Source organism: Capricornis sumatraensis, chromosome 16 (assembly GCF_032405125.1).
Source record: "Capricornis sumatraensis isolate serow.1 chromosome 16, serow.2, whole genome shotgun sequence".
In the NCBI taxonomy this organism is placed as follows: Eukaryota; Metazoa; Chordata; class Mammalia; order Artiodactyla; family Bovidae; genus Capricornis; species Capricornis sumatraensis.
In genome coordinates, this window is record NC_091084.1 from 43157039 (window position 1) to 43174673 (window position 17635).

At 49.0% G+C, this 17635-nt stretch overlaps 1 protein-coding gene across 2 annotated transcripts in view; it reads left to right on the plus strand.

Moving 5' to 3' along the window:
• The window catches only part of GALNT18 (polypeptide N-acetylgalactosaminyltransferase 18), a 354973-nt gene that overhangs the window by 168770 nt on the left and 168568 nt on the right, over nt 1-17635 (plus strand). For both annotated transcript variants that reach the window (XM_068988668.1, XM_068988669.1), the window contains exons 2-3: nt 2301-2493; nt 15994-16160. In XM_068988668.1, coding sequence (XP_068844769.1) covers nt 2301-2493; nt 15994-16160 — 360 coding nt within the window. The remainder of the gene's footprint in view (nt 1-2300; nt 2494-15993; nt 16161-17635) is intronic.

The window sequence follows — 17635 nt, forward strand, 5'->3', positions numbered from 1 at the left end:
TCGAGGGGCCAAGGGCAGCCTGAGCTCTGGGATGGAGCCTTGAGCAGCACCGCAGTCCCAGAAGTTCTTGCTCTGTCATAGAAATGCACATGTAATTCACACTTTACTCCTTTAAATGTCTAATATGTTTAATATATCTGAGTTTCCTTCTGCATCTTTAAGGAAAAGTGGTAACTGAGATGACACGCCATGTTCATCTTTGGAATTCACCTGTATCCAGCCCTTTGCTCTGTGGAGACAGTGCAGCCTAAGGGTTGGGACCACTGCCTTGGGGGATAGACCACCTCAGATTGCATCTCAGCTACTTCACTTCCTTCTAAGTGAACCAGGCCAAGGTTTCTTATCCTCTGTGTGCCTCGCGTTCACTATCTCTAGAATGGTGTCAGTGGCAGTCCCCACCCTGTAGGGGAAATGAGTTGGTATGTGAAAAATGCTTATGGCAGAGCCTGACTCATGGTAAGCACTCAGCAAGTGCTAGCTGTGATGGTTATCCCAGGAGTTACATGGATCTCCAGAGTGAGTATGTGCCCAGGACATGGCCCCCGAAAAGCAGGGGTGCTTACACATGCTCACATGCTTCACCCAGCACCTGTGAGTCCCAGCTCCATGGGCACGAGTTTTGGTGTCTCCCTGACTCGAGTCTCTGGCGTTGGTGTGCTCGCTCTGCTTTCAGAATCATTCGCTGTCTAATTCGCAAGGAGCTATGACAGCCGCCTCTGCCTGTGAATTCCTTTGTGTACCTCCAGTGATGGGGCTTCCTCCCCCAGGAGCACCCCCTCTGTGATAGGAGTGTCCTGGGTGCTGGAAGGCTTATTCTCAAGCCTCCCCCTCTTCCCAAGTGGACTCTTCCAAGAATCTGTCAGGAGAAGGAGGTGGTAAGAGCTGTGGTATGCAGCTCTGAGCTCTCCAGCCTTGAAGACCAAGGGCCCTAGCCCTTTGCCTGTCTCCAGACTGTACCTTTAAGTTTCCTGACATAAGTGTGTTTGCACCTACTGGCTCCGTGTAGATAGCTGAAGGGACTTTGGCAAGTGTCCTAAGCCTGCCTCTCCTGTTCTGAACCCTCTTCTGCTTCCTCCTGGTCCCTGTCTCATTCCAGGCTCCATCTCTTACTTACATCATGTTTATGAACATGAAAGGCCAGTCCAGTGGCCTTAGCATCCCTGTCCAATTTCTCTGATTGCTGACCTTAAATGGTGGGCCTGACTACCTGTCCCTTGGAATGAGTTCCATAGTCAGCCTGTGTCCTGGCAAGACCTACTCATTATCCCTGTAAAAGAGGGTCTTGACCCACCAGGCTACCCTTGCTATAGCAACCCCGAGTCCCATTTATTGTGCACTTACTCTGAAAAAAGTGTTTCGTGTACATTATTGCATGTAATCCTCACAGATCTCAGGAATGAGGAGTAGGTATTATTATTAATATCCCCACATTACAAGTGGGGAAATCAAGGCATCAAGAGGTTGAGTGTTTGCTTATGCTCATGTCACCAGTGAATAGTGGGGCAGGGATTTGTTTGAATCTGTGTCTATATACATCCAAGCCTCTGCTCTTATAGGTAATAATACCCCCTCCATTTTCTTGGAAATTTCCAGGAGAACCGTGAATTCTCTTGATCTGGTGTGAGGTTTGCCCCTACAAAGTCTACCAGAGGTCCAATGTGCAGTGCCCAGAGTGTGTGGAGGTTTGGGGATGGTCTGTCTATCCGCTGTGCCAACAAGCCCCTCTCCTGGTGGGCAGAGCCTGAAGCAGCAGGAGGCAGTCTGGCCGAGGATCCTAGCAGTTAGGTGAATGCCATAGGGTGTAGCCAGGAAACTCTCAGCAGGACCAGACGGTGGAGAGAGAGTGGACTGGCAAGAACTGGGCAAGGAGCAGGCACTCAGCTTGGGGATCCGGGTTTGGGACGGTTTAGGATTAGCAGGGAATAGGGGTGTGATCTGGGGAAAGAGAAGCAGAAACGCCATTCAAGGGCTGGGCCCGGCATCTGATGAGAAGGCAGACTGGGAAAGGAGGAGCTTCTGGCATAAAGCCACGGGGCATCAGGATCACACCCACCGGCTTCCCCTTGGACTCTGCTGGGTGTATTTCTGTATCCATTGTGTTAGTGGTTGCTGGGTGGATGAATGGATGTATGGAAGGATAAATGGGCTTGGGGGAGCATGACGATTCTATTCGCCCCCGACCCCCAAAGTTGGGGCTAAGATCGTTTTATCCAAAGCAATGGTGAGGAAGGGTGAAGGGTTGTCATGGCATATGAGGGGTGTACTCTGACCCACTGTCTCCTTATCCCTTCTTTCTCCAGAAGCCCCCGCCAAACCTGAGGAGGCAGAGGCTGAGCCCTTCACAGACTCCTCTCTGTTTGCACACTGGGGCCAAGAGCTCAGCCCTGAAGGCCGGCGTGTGGCCCTGAAGCAGTTCCAGTACTACGGCTACAACGCCTACCTCAGTGACCGCCTACCCCTCGACCGGCCCCTGCCTGACCTCAGACCCAGTGGGTGAGCAGAGTCAGTGGCCGGGCCCTTGTCGACCTGCTGGTGGGGAGGTGGAGTCCCCGTGATGTTGGGGACGGAGCCAGGACTGGGTGTCCGGACTCCTGATCTCTTCCCAACTTCAGCCTACGGTCCTCCCCGCTCAGCCTGCATTGAGCAAGGCCCTCTCCCTCTCCTCCTCCAGCCTCAGTTTCTCCATCTACTAAGCAGGCAGAAGGCTTTCTTCCATGAGAAATAGGAAATTTTGAGGATTAATAACCGAATTTAATCCTTAAGGGCACAAGAATCATCTGGCACTCCTGTTAATAAGTAATTTTAACCCAATTAGTTGCATTTTTATGAACAATTATTTTTTCCTGTAAATTAGTTTCTTAAAGTACATCCATCTTCCAAGGCTAACAAGTCATTACACCCGACAGAGAAGTCTGTCTTGACTTCTCTCTTTGTTACCAAAGATGTTCCTTTAAGGTTCAGTTAGAATTTTTATTACTCCTAATTATTAAAAATGTGGGCACGTACCACAGCTGAGAAAATCTCATTAACTTTTGTGAGCTCCCCCCTTCTCTTCCTCACCTTCTCCCTCCGCACCTTCTCTTCCTCTCTTTCTACTTATTTTTAAATTTTTCTTAAAGCTGCAAACCACAGTTAGCTTGTGTCTGGAGTTGTCAAGAAAGATCTTGCTTCTGGGTTTAGAGTCTGTGTTCTTTGGAAAGGAGAGTTCAGTTCAGTTTCATAGATATTTATTGAACATCTGCTGTATGCCCTGTAGTTAGGTATGGTTTTTCTTGGCCCAAGTGAACCTGGGCCAAGGGATGAAAGACAATCTAAGGATCTACGTGGGGAAAGAAGAGTATATGTTCATTTAAAGAATACTTGGGGGCTTCCCAGATGGCTCAGTGGGTAAAGAATCCACCTGCAATGCGGGAGACACGGGTTCAACCCCTGGGTCAGGAAGGTCCCCTGGAGGAGGGTATGGTAACCCACTCCAATGCTCATGCCTGGAGAATCCTGTGGACAGAGGAACCTGGTGGGCTACAGTCTATAGGGTCGCAAAGAGTTGGACATGACTGAAGTGACTTGGCGCACACACACAGGACTCTGCAGAGGCCTCAGCCATGATCTTGGCCAGCACAAAAGCTATGGACTCGGGTGCAACTCAATACACATTTTTCCCAAAATACGGGGAAATGGTGGATTTTGCTGACTGCAGCGTGGCTGTAATGATGACTGGTGTTTACATGGGTGTGATTGGTTGAGATGTGCTTCCCATGTGGACCGCACCAACCTGCATGAAGGTGGGCAGGCAGCTGGCACAGTCCCATTCAAGTCGAAGTAGATGAGGAACAGAAAGAATACGAGTTCTGGCTGACATCACACAGTTGAATAAGTGATTGAGCTGGGACTTGAACCAATGTATCCAGAAGCCAAATCCAGGCCTTTGACCCGAGCCCACAGCTGGGCTGGCCTCGACTGTGCAGGAGGCATGCTGAGAGCTGACTGACACCCTTCCACCCTTCACTGAGAGAGGCGCTGCGCACACCAGTCCTTCCAGTTTCCATGGGAGAGAAGCAGGAGTTGCTGGGTGGAGAGATGAGGCCGCGTGGCCTTTCTCTAAAGTGCAGGGCTCCCTGGAAAGCCCGCTCTGAAGGAAGTGCATTCAGAAAAGATAGCCCAGCCTGGACTTCCTGAGTTTGCTAAGAAGGTGGTGGCAGGTGCGTGGGCAGGGGCCGGAGGGGGATGTCTCTGAAGGACTCCAGGTGAGCTGAATTCTGTGGTTTCCTCCTGAGCCACTGGAGAGAAGCAGTAATCATAATGGAAAGACCTTTCCTCTGCACAGAACTTTACAGTTTATGGAGCTTCTGCACCTCCCCTGTGGGCAAGGTGACTTCTGTTAGCCCTTTGTTATAGCCAGTAAAACAGAATCGCTGATAACAGGCAGAGCTGAGCCTTCCTGCTCTCAGCAGGGGCTCCTGCAGAGGCTCTAAGGACGCTGGTTTCTCTTTGCACGTGGACTTGGGAGGCTCTCTCTAGCTCTACTTCAGCTGCTGTGCCAGACACACACACAGGATTAGAGAGCCGTTGGTGGACCGCTTGGAACAAGCACACGCTTGGGTGAAGCAGTGTCTCTCTTTGTCTGTTAATTTCCATGAAAACATCACTGCCTTGTAACAAGGTCATTGCTGGCTTATCCTGTTTCACTCATTTTAGAAACAGCTTTTCAATATCTTTACTGTCACTGCATTTCAAATTACACTGCCAAACATTTATATAGCGTGAGCCATGTTTTCAGGGAAGCATTTCGCACTTTATTTACATTAACTCTTTGGTGTCTCACAGTAACCATGTGGAGCGAGTAGGAGGCGCACACCTTACCTTCCTACTCATGACACTTTGACACCAGATGTGGGGTTTTCTTCCCCATATCGACCAATTCTGTGACACCAGCTGGGTGTCCCTACAGTTCAATTAGCTTTGGACGCTACCTGCCAGAGTTCGTGTCAGATCCCATAAGTCAAGGGCTCAGTGCCACAAGGCTGGCTCCACTTTGGGTGCCAGTCACAGGTCCCAGTTGTCATCTGTGCTTGTCACTGCCCAGCTGTGATTTGGGATTCAACCCCTCCTTGCTGCTGCTGGTGGTTTAGTCGCTAATCATGTTTGGCTCTTTTGCCACTCCATGATCTGTAGCCCAGAGCCTTCTCTGTCCATGGAATTCTCCAGGCAGGGATACTGGAGTGGGTAGCCATTCCCTTTCCGACCCAGGGATTGAACCTGGGTCTCCAGCACTGCAGGCAGATTCTTTACCGTCTGAGCCACCAGGGAACAAGGGGCTGGTAAAGGGGACTGGACTATTTTCTGCAGCTCCTCCTAGTGGGAGCAACTGGGGCAGAAGCATGCACGCCTGTCCCCAAAGGAGTCGTGAGTCCTGAGCTGGGGAGACTCTGTGGAAAGAAGAACACTGAAGTGGAAAGAGTCAGGACAGGATTACAGCAGGGAAAGAATGCAGCCTGGAGCCGGGGCTCTGGATCCTCCTGGGAGCAGGTTAGGGTCCATCCAAGGTGGCTGTGGGTGTTTGCGGTGTTACCACTATGAGTATGGCCACCAGATCTGTGTGTATGGATTGGAGGGTCACAGGGTCTTCATGCTGCAGCTACTAGACAGACCTCTGAGATCTCTGAACGTTGGGGTTCAGGAGGACTGGCTTCATGAGCGTTGGGGTTCAGGAGGACTGGCTTCATGAGCAGCATGTATGATAGGCAGGTAACGGCCTCCCAAGGGTGTCCACGTCCTGATCTCTGGAACCTTTGAACATGGTATATGCAAAGGAGAATTAAGGTTGCAGATGGAATTGAGATGGCTAATCAGTTGGCTTTAGAATAAGGAGATCATCCTGAATTATCTGGATCAGCCCAGAGTAATCCCAGAGCACTTAAATGTGGAAGAGAAAGCCAGAGCGATGGCAATGTGAGAAGGACTCAGCCAGACACTGCGGCTTTGAAGATGGAAAAGAGCTGTAAACGGGGGAAACCCGTAGATACTGAAAAAGGCAAGAACAGTGTCTAACAGGTTATCACCTGGAACTTCCAGAAGGGAATGCGGTTCTGCTGACACTTTGGCTTCAGCCCAGTGAGACCTCTGTCCAACTTCTGGCCTCCAGAATTGAAGATAACTAATATGTGTTGTTTGAAGGCACCAAGGTGCAGGACTTTCTTACAGTGGCAGTGTTAGTATCAGGACACTATCCAGTGGGCCCCTTTTACACAAGATCCTCCGAAGGCTAAAAGTGCCCTGCCCTTGGTTTAATGTTCTGTTGCTGTGTTAAAATTCTCAGCAAGTTTTCAACAAAGGCCACCGTGTTTTCCTTTTGCACTGAGCCCCGCAGGTTATGTATCTTGTCCTGGTGGGGAAGCGGGGCAGTTTCAGGTGAGAAGCTGGGACACAATTGCTGGATTATCTAGGGGTTGCTTCCCCAGGGCCAAGGATTTACACCAAGAGCCACTGTCTGCTCACCAGTCCTTCCTGTGTGCCAGGCACTGTGCAGACAGATTAATGTCCACCTTCTCCTTTAACTTTTATCCTCATGTCTCTGTGGGGTAGTTATTATTATTCACATTTTATATAGGAGAGTGCTGAATATTTCCTAGGTTAAGAAACTTGATCAAGTTTCCAGTGTTTCTATGTAAGTCTGTGTCTCTAGGATGCTCTTCAGCCCCCTTGCCCCACCCTTCCTAGGGGAGCTTTTCTAGTTTGGAATCTTGGCTCTGTGGAGATGACCCAGAGGTCTTTGAAAGAGGAGACTTCCATGACGGTTGCCTCAGGACAAAGGGGTAAAATCAACACCCTGAGTAATGATTCTGCTGCATCAAAAATGCTAACTGCACAGACACAGGAGGAAATACTTCTTAACTGGGGCAATCTGGGAAAGTGCTTGCGGTTCCTGGTTAATTAAACATATTATGAACCAGTAGTAACACATGATTGTTCTTAAATATAATGCAATCTTGAGTAATATTAATGTCTTAAAACGGGGAGATGAATAGTTTTGTTCTACTCTGCTACTCGGATCAAAGCTACAGAATTGGATTTTATGGGATATAGAGAAAGTGAGGCATGTTCAGAGGAGAACAACTCAAGAGGAAAGACTGGGTAACATGACAGACAGATGGCATTTCTGCTAGATTATAGAGTAACATGTAAAACTCAGTTGCCTGCATTCCAAGGCCAGGTCTCTCACTTCTAAACTGGCTGACCTCCAGCAAGTTAACTAGCTTCTCTATGCCTTGGTTTTCCTATCTGTAAATTGGAGATGTTTCAGTTCAGTTCAGGCGCTCTGTCGTGTCCAACTCTTTGCGACTCCATGAATCGCAGCATGCCAGGCCTCCCTGTCCATCACCAACTCCCAGAGTTCACTCAAACTTGCGTCCATCGAGTCGGCGATGCCATCCAGCCATCTCATCCTCTGTCATCCCCTTCTCCTCCTGCCCCCAATCCCTCCCAGCATCAGAGTCTTTTCCAATGAGTCAACTCTTCGCATGAGGTGGCCAAAGTAGTGGAGTTTCAGCTTTAGCATCATTCCTTCCAAAGAACACAAAGGGCTGATCTCCTTCAGAATGGACTGGTTGGATCTCCTTGCAGTCCAAGGGACTCTCAAGAGTCTTCTCCAACACCGCAGTTCAGAAGCATCAATTCTTCGAGACTGAACATGTAATATATGTAGGCGCCTTAGAACATTGCCCGACATCACCGTAACTGCTGTTTAACATTTTGTTACTCTTTATCTGGGTCCCTGGGCTTCCCTGCTGGCTCAGTGGTAAAGAATCTGCCTGCCAGTGCAGCAGATGCAAGAGATCCGGGTTTGATCCCTGGGTTGGGAAGATCCCTTGGAGGAGGAAATGGCAGCCCATTCCAGTATTCTTGCCTGGAAAACTCCCTGGACAGAGGAGCCTGGCAGGCTACAGTCAAAAGGGTCATAAAGAGTCAGACACGACTGAGCAACTGAACACATCTGGGCCTCTGATTTGTAAAAAGGATGGCCTAGTTACTAGAAGGACCACTAAGCAGACAAGGAGTGACAGGCCAGGCCTTCCACCCTGACACGAGGTGAGAGGAGGGCCAGGCGGGCATTGCAAGACAGATCAGAGTGGTTTCTCCCCAGCCCCAGAGTTCTGAGCATCAGAGGCTGGAGCCAGGCTCTGCTGGAAAGCAAAGATGCCCCATCCTCCTTCTTCCCACCTGTAGTGCCTGCCTTCCCCACCTCCCCAACGTTCCTCAGCTCTCCTTGCCACAGGCCTGGCCTGCTCACCCACAAACCCACCACATGGAGATGCTCAGTCCCTTGTGTGACTTCTCCACTAGAGCCAGCTGACTTTTGTTTTCTGGGTGCTGTCGGTGTAGTCCCAGCAATCCCATTTTCCCTGGATTTCTAATAAGTTTTAGGAACAAATGATTGCCCTGCTTCCTGTTGGCTATTTACATTTTAATTGATTCATTTCCCCTCTTCTTCTACTTATAGTCTATGTTTGATATAGCAGATCCTTTCTCCAAATCAGTAGAGTCCTCTGAAAGGATGTTAGTAGAACTTCTGATTCTGAGAGAAAGCTGGACACTTTGATGATCACCTCTACTTAGAACTTTACCTGTTGTCGTTCTGGTGTCAGACGCTCTTCTGAGATGAGGCTGGCCCATTTCTCTTGCCTTGTAGATGATTAAAACTCCTGTCCACTATCTCTTCCACATCTGAGCCAGACATGCATCCTACCAGGACCCTGAAGCCCCTGGCTACACTAAATATCCCTATTGCCTCCACGACCCCTCTGGCTTATTGGATGATCTGGGCTTATTGTTGTGGTCGGGTAGGGAGTAAATGATTCCATTCTGTTAGGCTGTGGTGGAAATCCCACCCACGGGGTTTTCCCGGGCCTGCATTCATTCTACCGTTCACTGCTTGAACATTTGTTCAGTTGTTCATTCAGCCAGATACTGGGTGCTTCCTGAGTTTGTTCTCTGTGCTGGATGCTGTATGAGGCACGGGGGTGGGGGTGGGGGGCTGGTGAGCAAAGCAGATGTGGTCTTGATCTCATGCAGCTTATAGTCTAGTGGAAATACTGACATCTGTTAAATAATCACATAAAAGCTAAGTGGCGATAGCAATATACATGGCATGAAAGAAAAACAAAGGAGCCTGTGAGAGTCTAACAGGGATCACACCCCAGGCCAGGAAGCGCACTGTGTCTTTCTTCACTGGGTTATATATGTGCTGTCAGGGAGGAAGGAGCTGAGCTTACTCGGGTGACAGCAGGTGGCTGGGATTCTTTGTAGGCCAGTGTCTACACACAGTTGCATAATCACACCATCGGAAACCACACACCCAGGCTCTGGAGGAGGGCAGAGAATCCGGCTTCAAACAGAGAGTGTGTTCAGGGATTGCTATCGCTATGGGCTCAATGAAACAGGAAGGCAATCTAGGCTTCATGTGACCAGTAGAGCTTTATCGTAATAGCCCACATCATCCTCCTAGATGCACTGTGTCCACCCTGTCTTTCATCAGAGTTGACCTGGAGTGACTTCCATTTCGTCCCTCCCTCCACCAGGTCTCTGGGTTGTCACAACACTGGTGTCTGGCCAGACAAATCTCTAGATGATCGTAGAAGGAAGGTGCAGACCCTAGTTTAACAGGACCTTTGAGCACTGACTTTGGAGGCAAATGAGCCCAGGTGGAAGCCCTGGAAAATAACTTGCTGTCTCAGTCCAATTGCCCTCATCTATAAAATGGGGATAAAATATTTACCCTATAGGACTGTTCCTATAGGAAAAAATAAAAATCAGAGTGGGGGGGAGTAAAAATATACATATATCTCTTAGTATGATTTATGGCGAGTCATAAGCACTCAGTAAGTGGAAATTATTAATGTTGTTACTTCCAGATATTCTGTGTGGAATCCCTGGGCAGTAGGGGTAGCAAGCACAGTGTAGTCTCTGAGCCCCAGAGGTTACAGAGATAGAGATCTCAGCCACCAGGAGTGGAAGTCTTGACTGCACGCATGCCCAGTGAGGACCCCCACACTGCTCTCATCCCTGGGTCTCATTAAGTCCAGCAGACTGGATGCTGGCAGGCTAGGAACCTGTCTAATCTGAAAAGTTCTGGAAGAAGCCAGAAGTGTAACCAAGTGAAGTCAGAGGAGGATCAAGCAAGTCCTGTGGGCGCAGGTGGGAGGGTGGAGGCCAGGGTGAGGATACAGATGGCCATGAAGGGATAAGAAGACACTGCTGATCCCAGGGTGCCATCCTTAGGTGGTCAACAGTGCAGCTGAACCCTTGTGTGCTGACCGTGGGAAAGGGGAGACCCTTGATCCTATCTAGGAGAAACCTAGGAAGAAAGAGGGGCTGGGGACACTCAGGGGAGTGGGTATTCAGGGGAGGGCTATCTTCTCTTTGCTTGGTCCAGGTGGGTCCCTCCTGCACCCCCAGAACCCAGGCATAGTTAGACCTAGTTCCCCATACACATGGGCTAGCAGCCCCCAGCTCACATTCTGCTTTGGTCTTCACACTGAAAGGGGTCCATCAGCCTCCACGCTTCGATGCACTGGGAGCTCATAGATTTGCCAGAGTCACAGGAAGAATCCATCCCTCCACTATGGAGATGTCTGGCTGCTGCCCTGGCTGGTACCCAGTTCCCGGGTGCCTGACTTGGCCTCTCTTAGTCTGGCACTGCCTCTCTGCCTCTCGCAGGTAATGGCATCACTAAAGCCCTCGACATAAACTTGCCTCATGAACAGCTCAAAACCGTCCTGGGGAGCTCTGCTGGGAGGCTCCCGTCCCCGCACCACCTCTGTGTGCAGGGATCGATGCAGTCAACTTTATCAGGACCATCAATCTTGGCTTATTAGACAGCCACAGTTCTCCCCGCTCAGAAATGCCTTGTTTTTATCTTTAGCGGAAAATGGCTTAACTTTGAACAAGAATAAAGTACAAAGGGAACTTTAATGGCTTAATTTTACAGGAGAATATGCCTCTTAAAATGAGTAAGGGACCAGTCTGGTACAGTCAGGCTTTCTCAAGGCGTGTAAATAGGGAAGGGTTGGTTACACCCTGGTGGCTCCTCTGACCCTCGCATACCCTGGCCCTTCTCTGGAGAGGTGAGCAGAGACAAGGATAGACAGAGGCAGACACCAGAGCAGGTGGGGACGGCAGGCTCTGGGAGCAGAGGCTGTACTGGCCAGACTCCAGCAGACACAGGGGCTGGGGGAGACCATTAGCATGAGTACGAGAGGCATAGCCCTCAGGTAGAGGCTGGGGCTGGTTGTTGGGTAAAGTGGAGCAGAAGTGCTGGGCTTGGTCTGGAACAACCCTCTTCCATAGCAGCTCTTGGACGTGTGTTCCTTTGGCAGGACTCGGGATGCCCTGCTGCAGACAGGCTCCTGTCCCCAGTTCAGTGTCCGGCAGTAATGATGGTGGTGGGACCGGCAAGTATGAGGACATCTCGTCTGACATGCTGGTCTTCCTCCTTTTGCCTCTCCCCTCAGTCTTGTAAGTTCTGCTTCAATGTTGAGATAAAGAGAGGAACCGGGACTATGTGTATCCATTATATGTGTGTTGGGTGCTTTGAAACAGTAGCCTCAGTTTATTCAGCAGATGCTGGCTGAATGAATGCTTGCTGATGACCAGAACAGTGCCGGGCAGAGCATGCGCAGTCGTGAACAAGATCCTCGCTATCATAGGAGGGCCAACCATCCTGGTGTGCTTGGGATTCTCAGTGTTGAAACTGGGAGAGTCCTGGGCAGACTTGGATGAGTTGGTCACACTGCCTAGTCACTACTACAGTGGTGATTGGATATATGTGTCTTGTGGCATTTGGTGATGGCCAGGTGCTGGCTAGGAGGAAGAGGAAGTTTGCAAACTATTTCTTTAGTGAGAAGTTTTCCGTTCATCACATATGAGAGAGAAGATCCTGAACTATATGGAGAAGACACCTAAGTGACCATTTCTCCTGCCTCCCTCTGTCCCTGCCTCCATGTGAAAAGACATGGAGAGCAGGGGAGTGGCTTGCCCAGGATCACACAGCAATTTGGGGCACAGCTGGGTCAGCACCTGGGTGGCTTTACCCATCCCTTCTCCCCCATAATGCTCTCTCCCTATAAACTAGCCCACCTCATCTTTCTTATCTTGCCCACCCTTCACCTCTCTACTCACAGAGACCCAGGTTAAGGTTAGATGCTGTGCAGTCTGGAGAAAAAGCACCAAGGCTGATCCTGGGAAGGCCTTGAGTGACTCTCCAGAGAGAAGGGAGGGAGAAAGGATTTAAGGAGCTCGGTACGTTTGGCCAGGGGAGATCACTTAATTGTAGTGCAGAGGATCTGAGAGCTGCTGGAGATGGAATGTGAGCGACTGGGGCCAAAATCCCAGTGAAGGAGAGCAGGAGAAGGAAGGACCTGCTGGTGAGAGAAGACCTGACTCTCCTTCTAGGGAGGAGGTTGATACAAAAGGAGAGAGCTGAGATCAGTGGCATGCATGTGAAGTTCAGGCCTCATGCAGACCTGCCTTGTCTTATTGCATTTCACGTTATTGTGCTTCACAGATACTAAATTTTCTACAAGTTGAAGTGTTGTGTTATCATGTAATGGTTAGCATTTTGTAGCCATAAAGCATTTTTAAATTAAGGCATGTATATTGTTTTTTTTCAGACAATGCTATCACACACAATATACTATCATGTAATAGAAACATAACTTTAAATGCACTGAAAAACCAGAATATTCATATAACTCACTACATGGCAGTGTTTGCCATATTGCAGTGGTCTGGACTCAAACCTGCAATATCTCCAAGGTATCCATGGTTATTTATCCATAAAATAAATAACCGTGTTGGTTTAATTCTGAAAACCTACTATACGCCAGACTCTGGTTTAAGGTTGGGAGCTAGCACAGTAGCAAAATAGAGTCCCTGCTCTCAGGGAAGTCATTATAGTGGGAGGAGAGACATGAACACACACACATGTGAGGTACTCTCCTAGGTGTTCTGTTGTGTTCAAAAGGGTTGTCATGTAACCGCTGAGTTTGAAAGAGTCTTGCATATAAAAATAGTGATCAGTAGAGTTTAGCTTGAAAAACAAATATAACATTCCTGCTCTGCTTGGAGAAAGGTCACCAGGAGATGGATACCAGACACAGCAGCTCAGCCCATCAGGACGGCCATCCATTACCGGGAGAAATTCAGCTTGCAGTGCTTATGTGGAGCTTTGAAAAAGAAAAGAGAGGAGTGGAAGGCAGTTAACCCTCAACCCCAAAAAACACTTGGGAAACACACCTGAGGCTTTAGATACAGAGGCTCTGAGAACTCAGAGGAAACCCCTGGAGGTGTAGGAACAGACTAGGGTCAGTCTCGTGGCTGGTGGGGCAGACAGCTTGTACTGATATCGTGACCTTATTAGGAGCTGTTCATTACACTTTCAAAAAAGAAAAATAAAGGTCATGTGCTAGTAGTCTGACCATATAAAGTGTTTTCTTTAACTGCGATTAGCAAGTAGGTTGTGTGTTAATACTTCTATCATTTTCCATTCCTAAGGAAAGGCCAACTGCTGGTCTTGATAACCATAAGTAAGCACTAGCCCGAAGAATTATTTGACTGTTAACCACCACCATTTAATTGCTGTTATAACAGTACTATTCACAACAACAACACATTTTTTGAAAGGGTCTGATGAGCTTAACGGAGAAGGCAATGGCACCCTACTCTGGTACTCTTGCCTGGAAAATCCCATGGACAGAGGAGCCTGCTGGGCTGCAGTCCATAGGGTCGCTGAGGGTCGGACACGACTGAGCAACTTCCCTTTCACTTTTCACTTTCATGCATTGGAGAAGGAAATGGCAACCCACTCCAGTGTTCTTGCCTGGAGAATCCTAGGGATGGAGGAGCCTGGTGGGCTGCCGTCCATGGGGTCGCACAGAGTCGGACACGACTGAAGTGACTTGGCAGCAGCAGATGAGCTTAAGGAGATATCCTAGCCTTTCTCCCTCATTCAGCCTTTCTCCCTTATCCTCCTCACCTCTCCTCCCTTCACTGCAGTTACCTGAGCTGGCTCCCTCCATCACCTCCTCTCTAGTCGCAACACTGTCCCCTCGACCCCATGGGCCTTTGCACCTGTGGTGTGCCAGGTGAGTTTCTCCAACCTCTCTCCCTCATAGAGCCCTTCCCTGACCACTCCTTCTAGAACAGCTGCCAAGGCACCACATTGTCCTCTAACACCACATTACTTTTCATTTCAGCGCGTGAATGAAATTGTATCATTTGCTTGCTGCTGTGTTTGCCTGTTTCCCACTGCAGAGCACAAGTTCCATGAGGACAGGCACTTTGTCCTTGTTGTTTTAACCGTGAATGCAATACCGCCTCGTGGAAAAAAACCTCAATATATTCCATTAAATGCAAGAATGAATGAATTCTACACCAATCTGTTACCCTGATGGCTTTACTCACATCCTAAGTGTGAAGCAGATTTGGATGAAACCTCGGTTCTTTCCCTTCCCCCATTCATTTTTTTCGTGAGAGAAAAAGAGAGCTGGAAACAGAATGAGAAGTTTCTGTAAATTTCTGGTAACCATAGAGATAGTGATTTTAGTTTATTAATCTCCTGCACTTAAGCAGGCTGGGGCCCCACTGTGATTTCTCCAAAATTGCTCAGCGCTGGTTATCCTGCAGCCTTCCTCATTAAGGAAGAGGAGGCCCATCCCTATCCTGCAGCACTTTAATTACAATGAGCAGAAGCCCTGTGCTATTACGCTCATTATTGCATTATGCTCACCTGACTGTACCTCCCACTTTGGAGCAGTGCAACACGGTCACCAGCGCTGAACCCCTGGAACCTTTGGTGGCCGATAGTGGGAGCAGGCAGCCTCCACTCTGAGCCGAGGACTGAGGTCAGGACCACAATTGCTGCTCTTTCCTTTCATTCAGCTGTCCTGAAGATGGGCGCTCGGTGCCCTCTGGAACAGTATTTAATGTCAGTCAGAGAAGGGCACCAGCAGTGGTTTCCCATCTACCAAGTCAATGCTTACAGGAGAAGAAATCGACATGCCTTTGTGAGCCATGACATTCCTTAATGTCTGGCCTCGTGATGGGGTCTAATTTTAGGGTCTCACGTTCCTCTTCCCATGGAGAGCAGCATGCAGACTTTAGTGATTTTGCCTCACGTCCTTTGGATAAGAGACCTCCAAATGGGTTTCAATGGATCTAGGGAAGCAATGGGAGAGTTAGGGGCAGTCTCTCACCTGACCACTTCTCCTTGAAGGGAGAGCCTTGGTGTAGAAAAAAGACCCGAGTTGAGGTTTCATCTTGGCAGCTGACACATGGTGGGGACCTAGCCTCTCTGAGCCTTAGCATCTTCATCTGTGAAATGAGGTCCAAATTGTCCTTCCATTTCTCTATCATGTTGAGACTCTGCGTCTGGTTTCCACCTGTTTCTGGAGGCTGAATCCATAAGATGAAAGAGGCATAAGAGAGGCTCTAGGCAGCGTTCCTTTAGGAGTGAGGAAAAGTGGATTCTGGCAGGAGGAGTCTCTGGAAGGAGACATGTTTTTCTCCTGAAGTAGGTCATCTAAGGTCTGGCCTCATTTAAGCATTGGCTGTCATTTTGGAAAAACTAAGATTTTCTTTTGGTTGCATTTCCCATCCTATTGGATTTAGAAATACAGTGTCATTCTTCCAGTAAACATTTGGTGACAGCCTGCAGGGTTCCAGGCCCTGTACTAGGGTCTAGTGATAAAACTGTTCATCTGGGAGAGTTGTTGACAAACTCAGACTCTGTAGTGGGGCAAACGGGTTTCAGTGGCTGAGGGCTTGTCTGCTATATGCTTTGTGATTATCTTAAGTATATCAAAGAGAAGACCCCAGGGGAGAATGTGGACTCCTGAGCTTTCCAGCAAAGCTGGAGCCAAGACATGGGCAGGCCAGCACCTGGGGCGACCCCTGCCGAGTCAGTGCCAGATCTAAGAGCCTGGCTGCTCTTCTTTCCAGGTGCCGCAACCTCTCATTCCCCGACAGCCTCCCAGAGGTGAGCATCGTGTTCATCTTTGTCAATGAAGCGCTCTCCGTGCTGCTGCGCTCCATCCACTCGGCCATCGAGCGCACACCTCCGCACCTGCTCAAGGAGATCATCCTGGTGGATGACTACAGCAGTAACGGTGAGTGCCAGGCTCCCTGCCCTGTGCGGGCGTCTCCGCCTCCGTGCAGGGTTCTCATTTTCTGCAGGCTCTCTGTGGCTCTTCCTTCTCTGGGACGTTGCCTCCGAGAGGAGAGGTTCACGACGGTTACCACTCTGAAAGGTTCAGTCCATAGCTGCGCGCTCTTCACGTTCCGGAGGGGCCGGGTCCCCAAGCTTTTCCTAGCTGGCTGTCAACTCTCTCCCTCAACATTCTGGTGCAATAGGATGAGATAAATAGTCGTGACCTCCACCCCTCCACATACACAGTGAGCCTTTCCAGTGACTCTTTCTGTGAAGCGTCATTCCACTTTGCTCTGTGCCTTGGCCTTGGCCTAGAAGACTTTTCATTGCCGTTGTCCTAGCAGTGGTGGTGGCAATGGTGGGAGTGTTGATGGGGCTGGTGGTAGTCATAGTGGTGTTGATGGTGAGGATGGTGGAAGATAAACACTGCAGTGACAGCATCAGAGCTGTTGAAAGTCTAGCTTCTTTTCTGCATCCCCTGCTCCACATTCCATCTGACCTGAGCAAAGCCCCAGGCGACCTGCAATCCCTTGTTGAAGCCCTCACAGCATGTCTCCCTTTCTCCAGCTACTACCAGGTACCTCCTTCCCTTGGTACCTATTCCATGACTTCTGATTCTTCCCATGTATACCAGCTCCATAATAGTTTCCAAACTTAGAGACCATGCACTGAGACAGTTTGAGAACCGCTTCTCCCGATAGGAGCTTTAATATGAATGTGCTACAGATAATGCAACCTGGTCACAGGAGCACAGTCATTGGGCTTATGTTATCTTTAACATTTTCTCTGATGTCAGGTAGTAAATTTCCCAGTGAATCTGTTGCTGTAATGAGAAGTTCAGATGAGCAATTTGTATTTTGTTATCAATTAAAGCTGAAGCGTATCAGATAATTGAAATATTTTAATCTCTATAAGCAAATTTTCTATTTCATTTTATTATCGTGCAGTAAGAAGTGTAGTATAGTGTAGTAAGAAGGGACTTTTAGAGCTTTCTGAAGGGCAGTGCTTATGCATCATGTGACTCTCATTGTTCCGTGGATGTGAAGGAAGGAAAAGGCACCTCGGATGGCAGCAGATAGGCAGAGGAGGCTTAGAGGTGATGGCCTGTTGTGAGGGAGACCTCAAGTAGGGAGACCTACCTATGCAGCTACCTGCCTGGCTCCAAGGAGTAGATACTGAGAAAGCTCCCACTCCCCAGTGGCTAACAGTGCTATTTTATGACTAGCCTGCCCGTGAACCCTATCTTGCTCCAGCAAGGCCAGCTGTCCTCCTGGCCTCTTACATTGTCAGGAGGCAAGGGATGGAAGAGCCATTCTTTCATTTCATTCCCATGGTAAAAACCTTATTGTGGCCTGAAGGATGCTGTTTTGTCATTAATTCATGTGGGAAAGAGGGGGAAAACTGAGATTGAGAAATTTAGATAAGGAAAGTGAG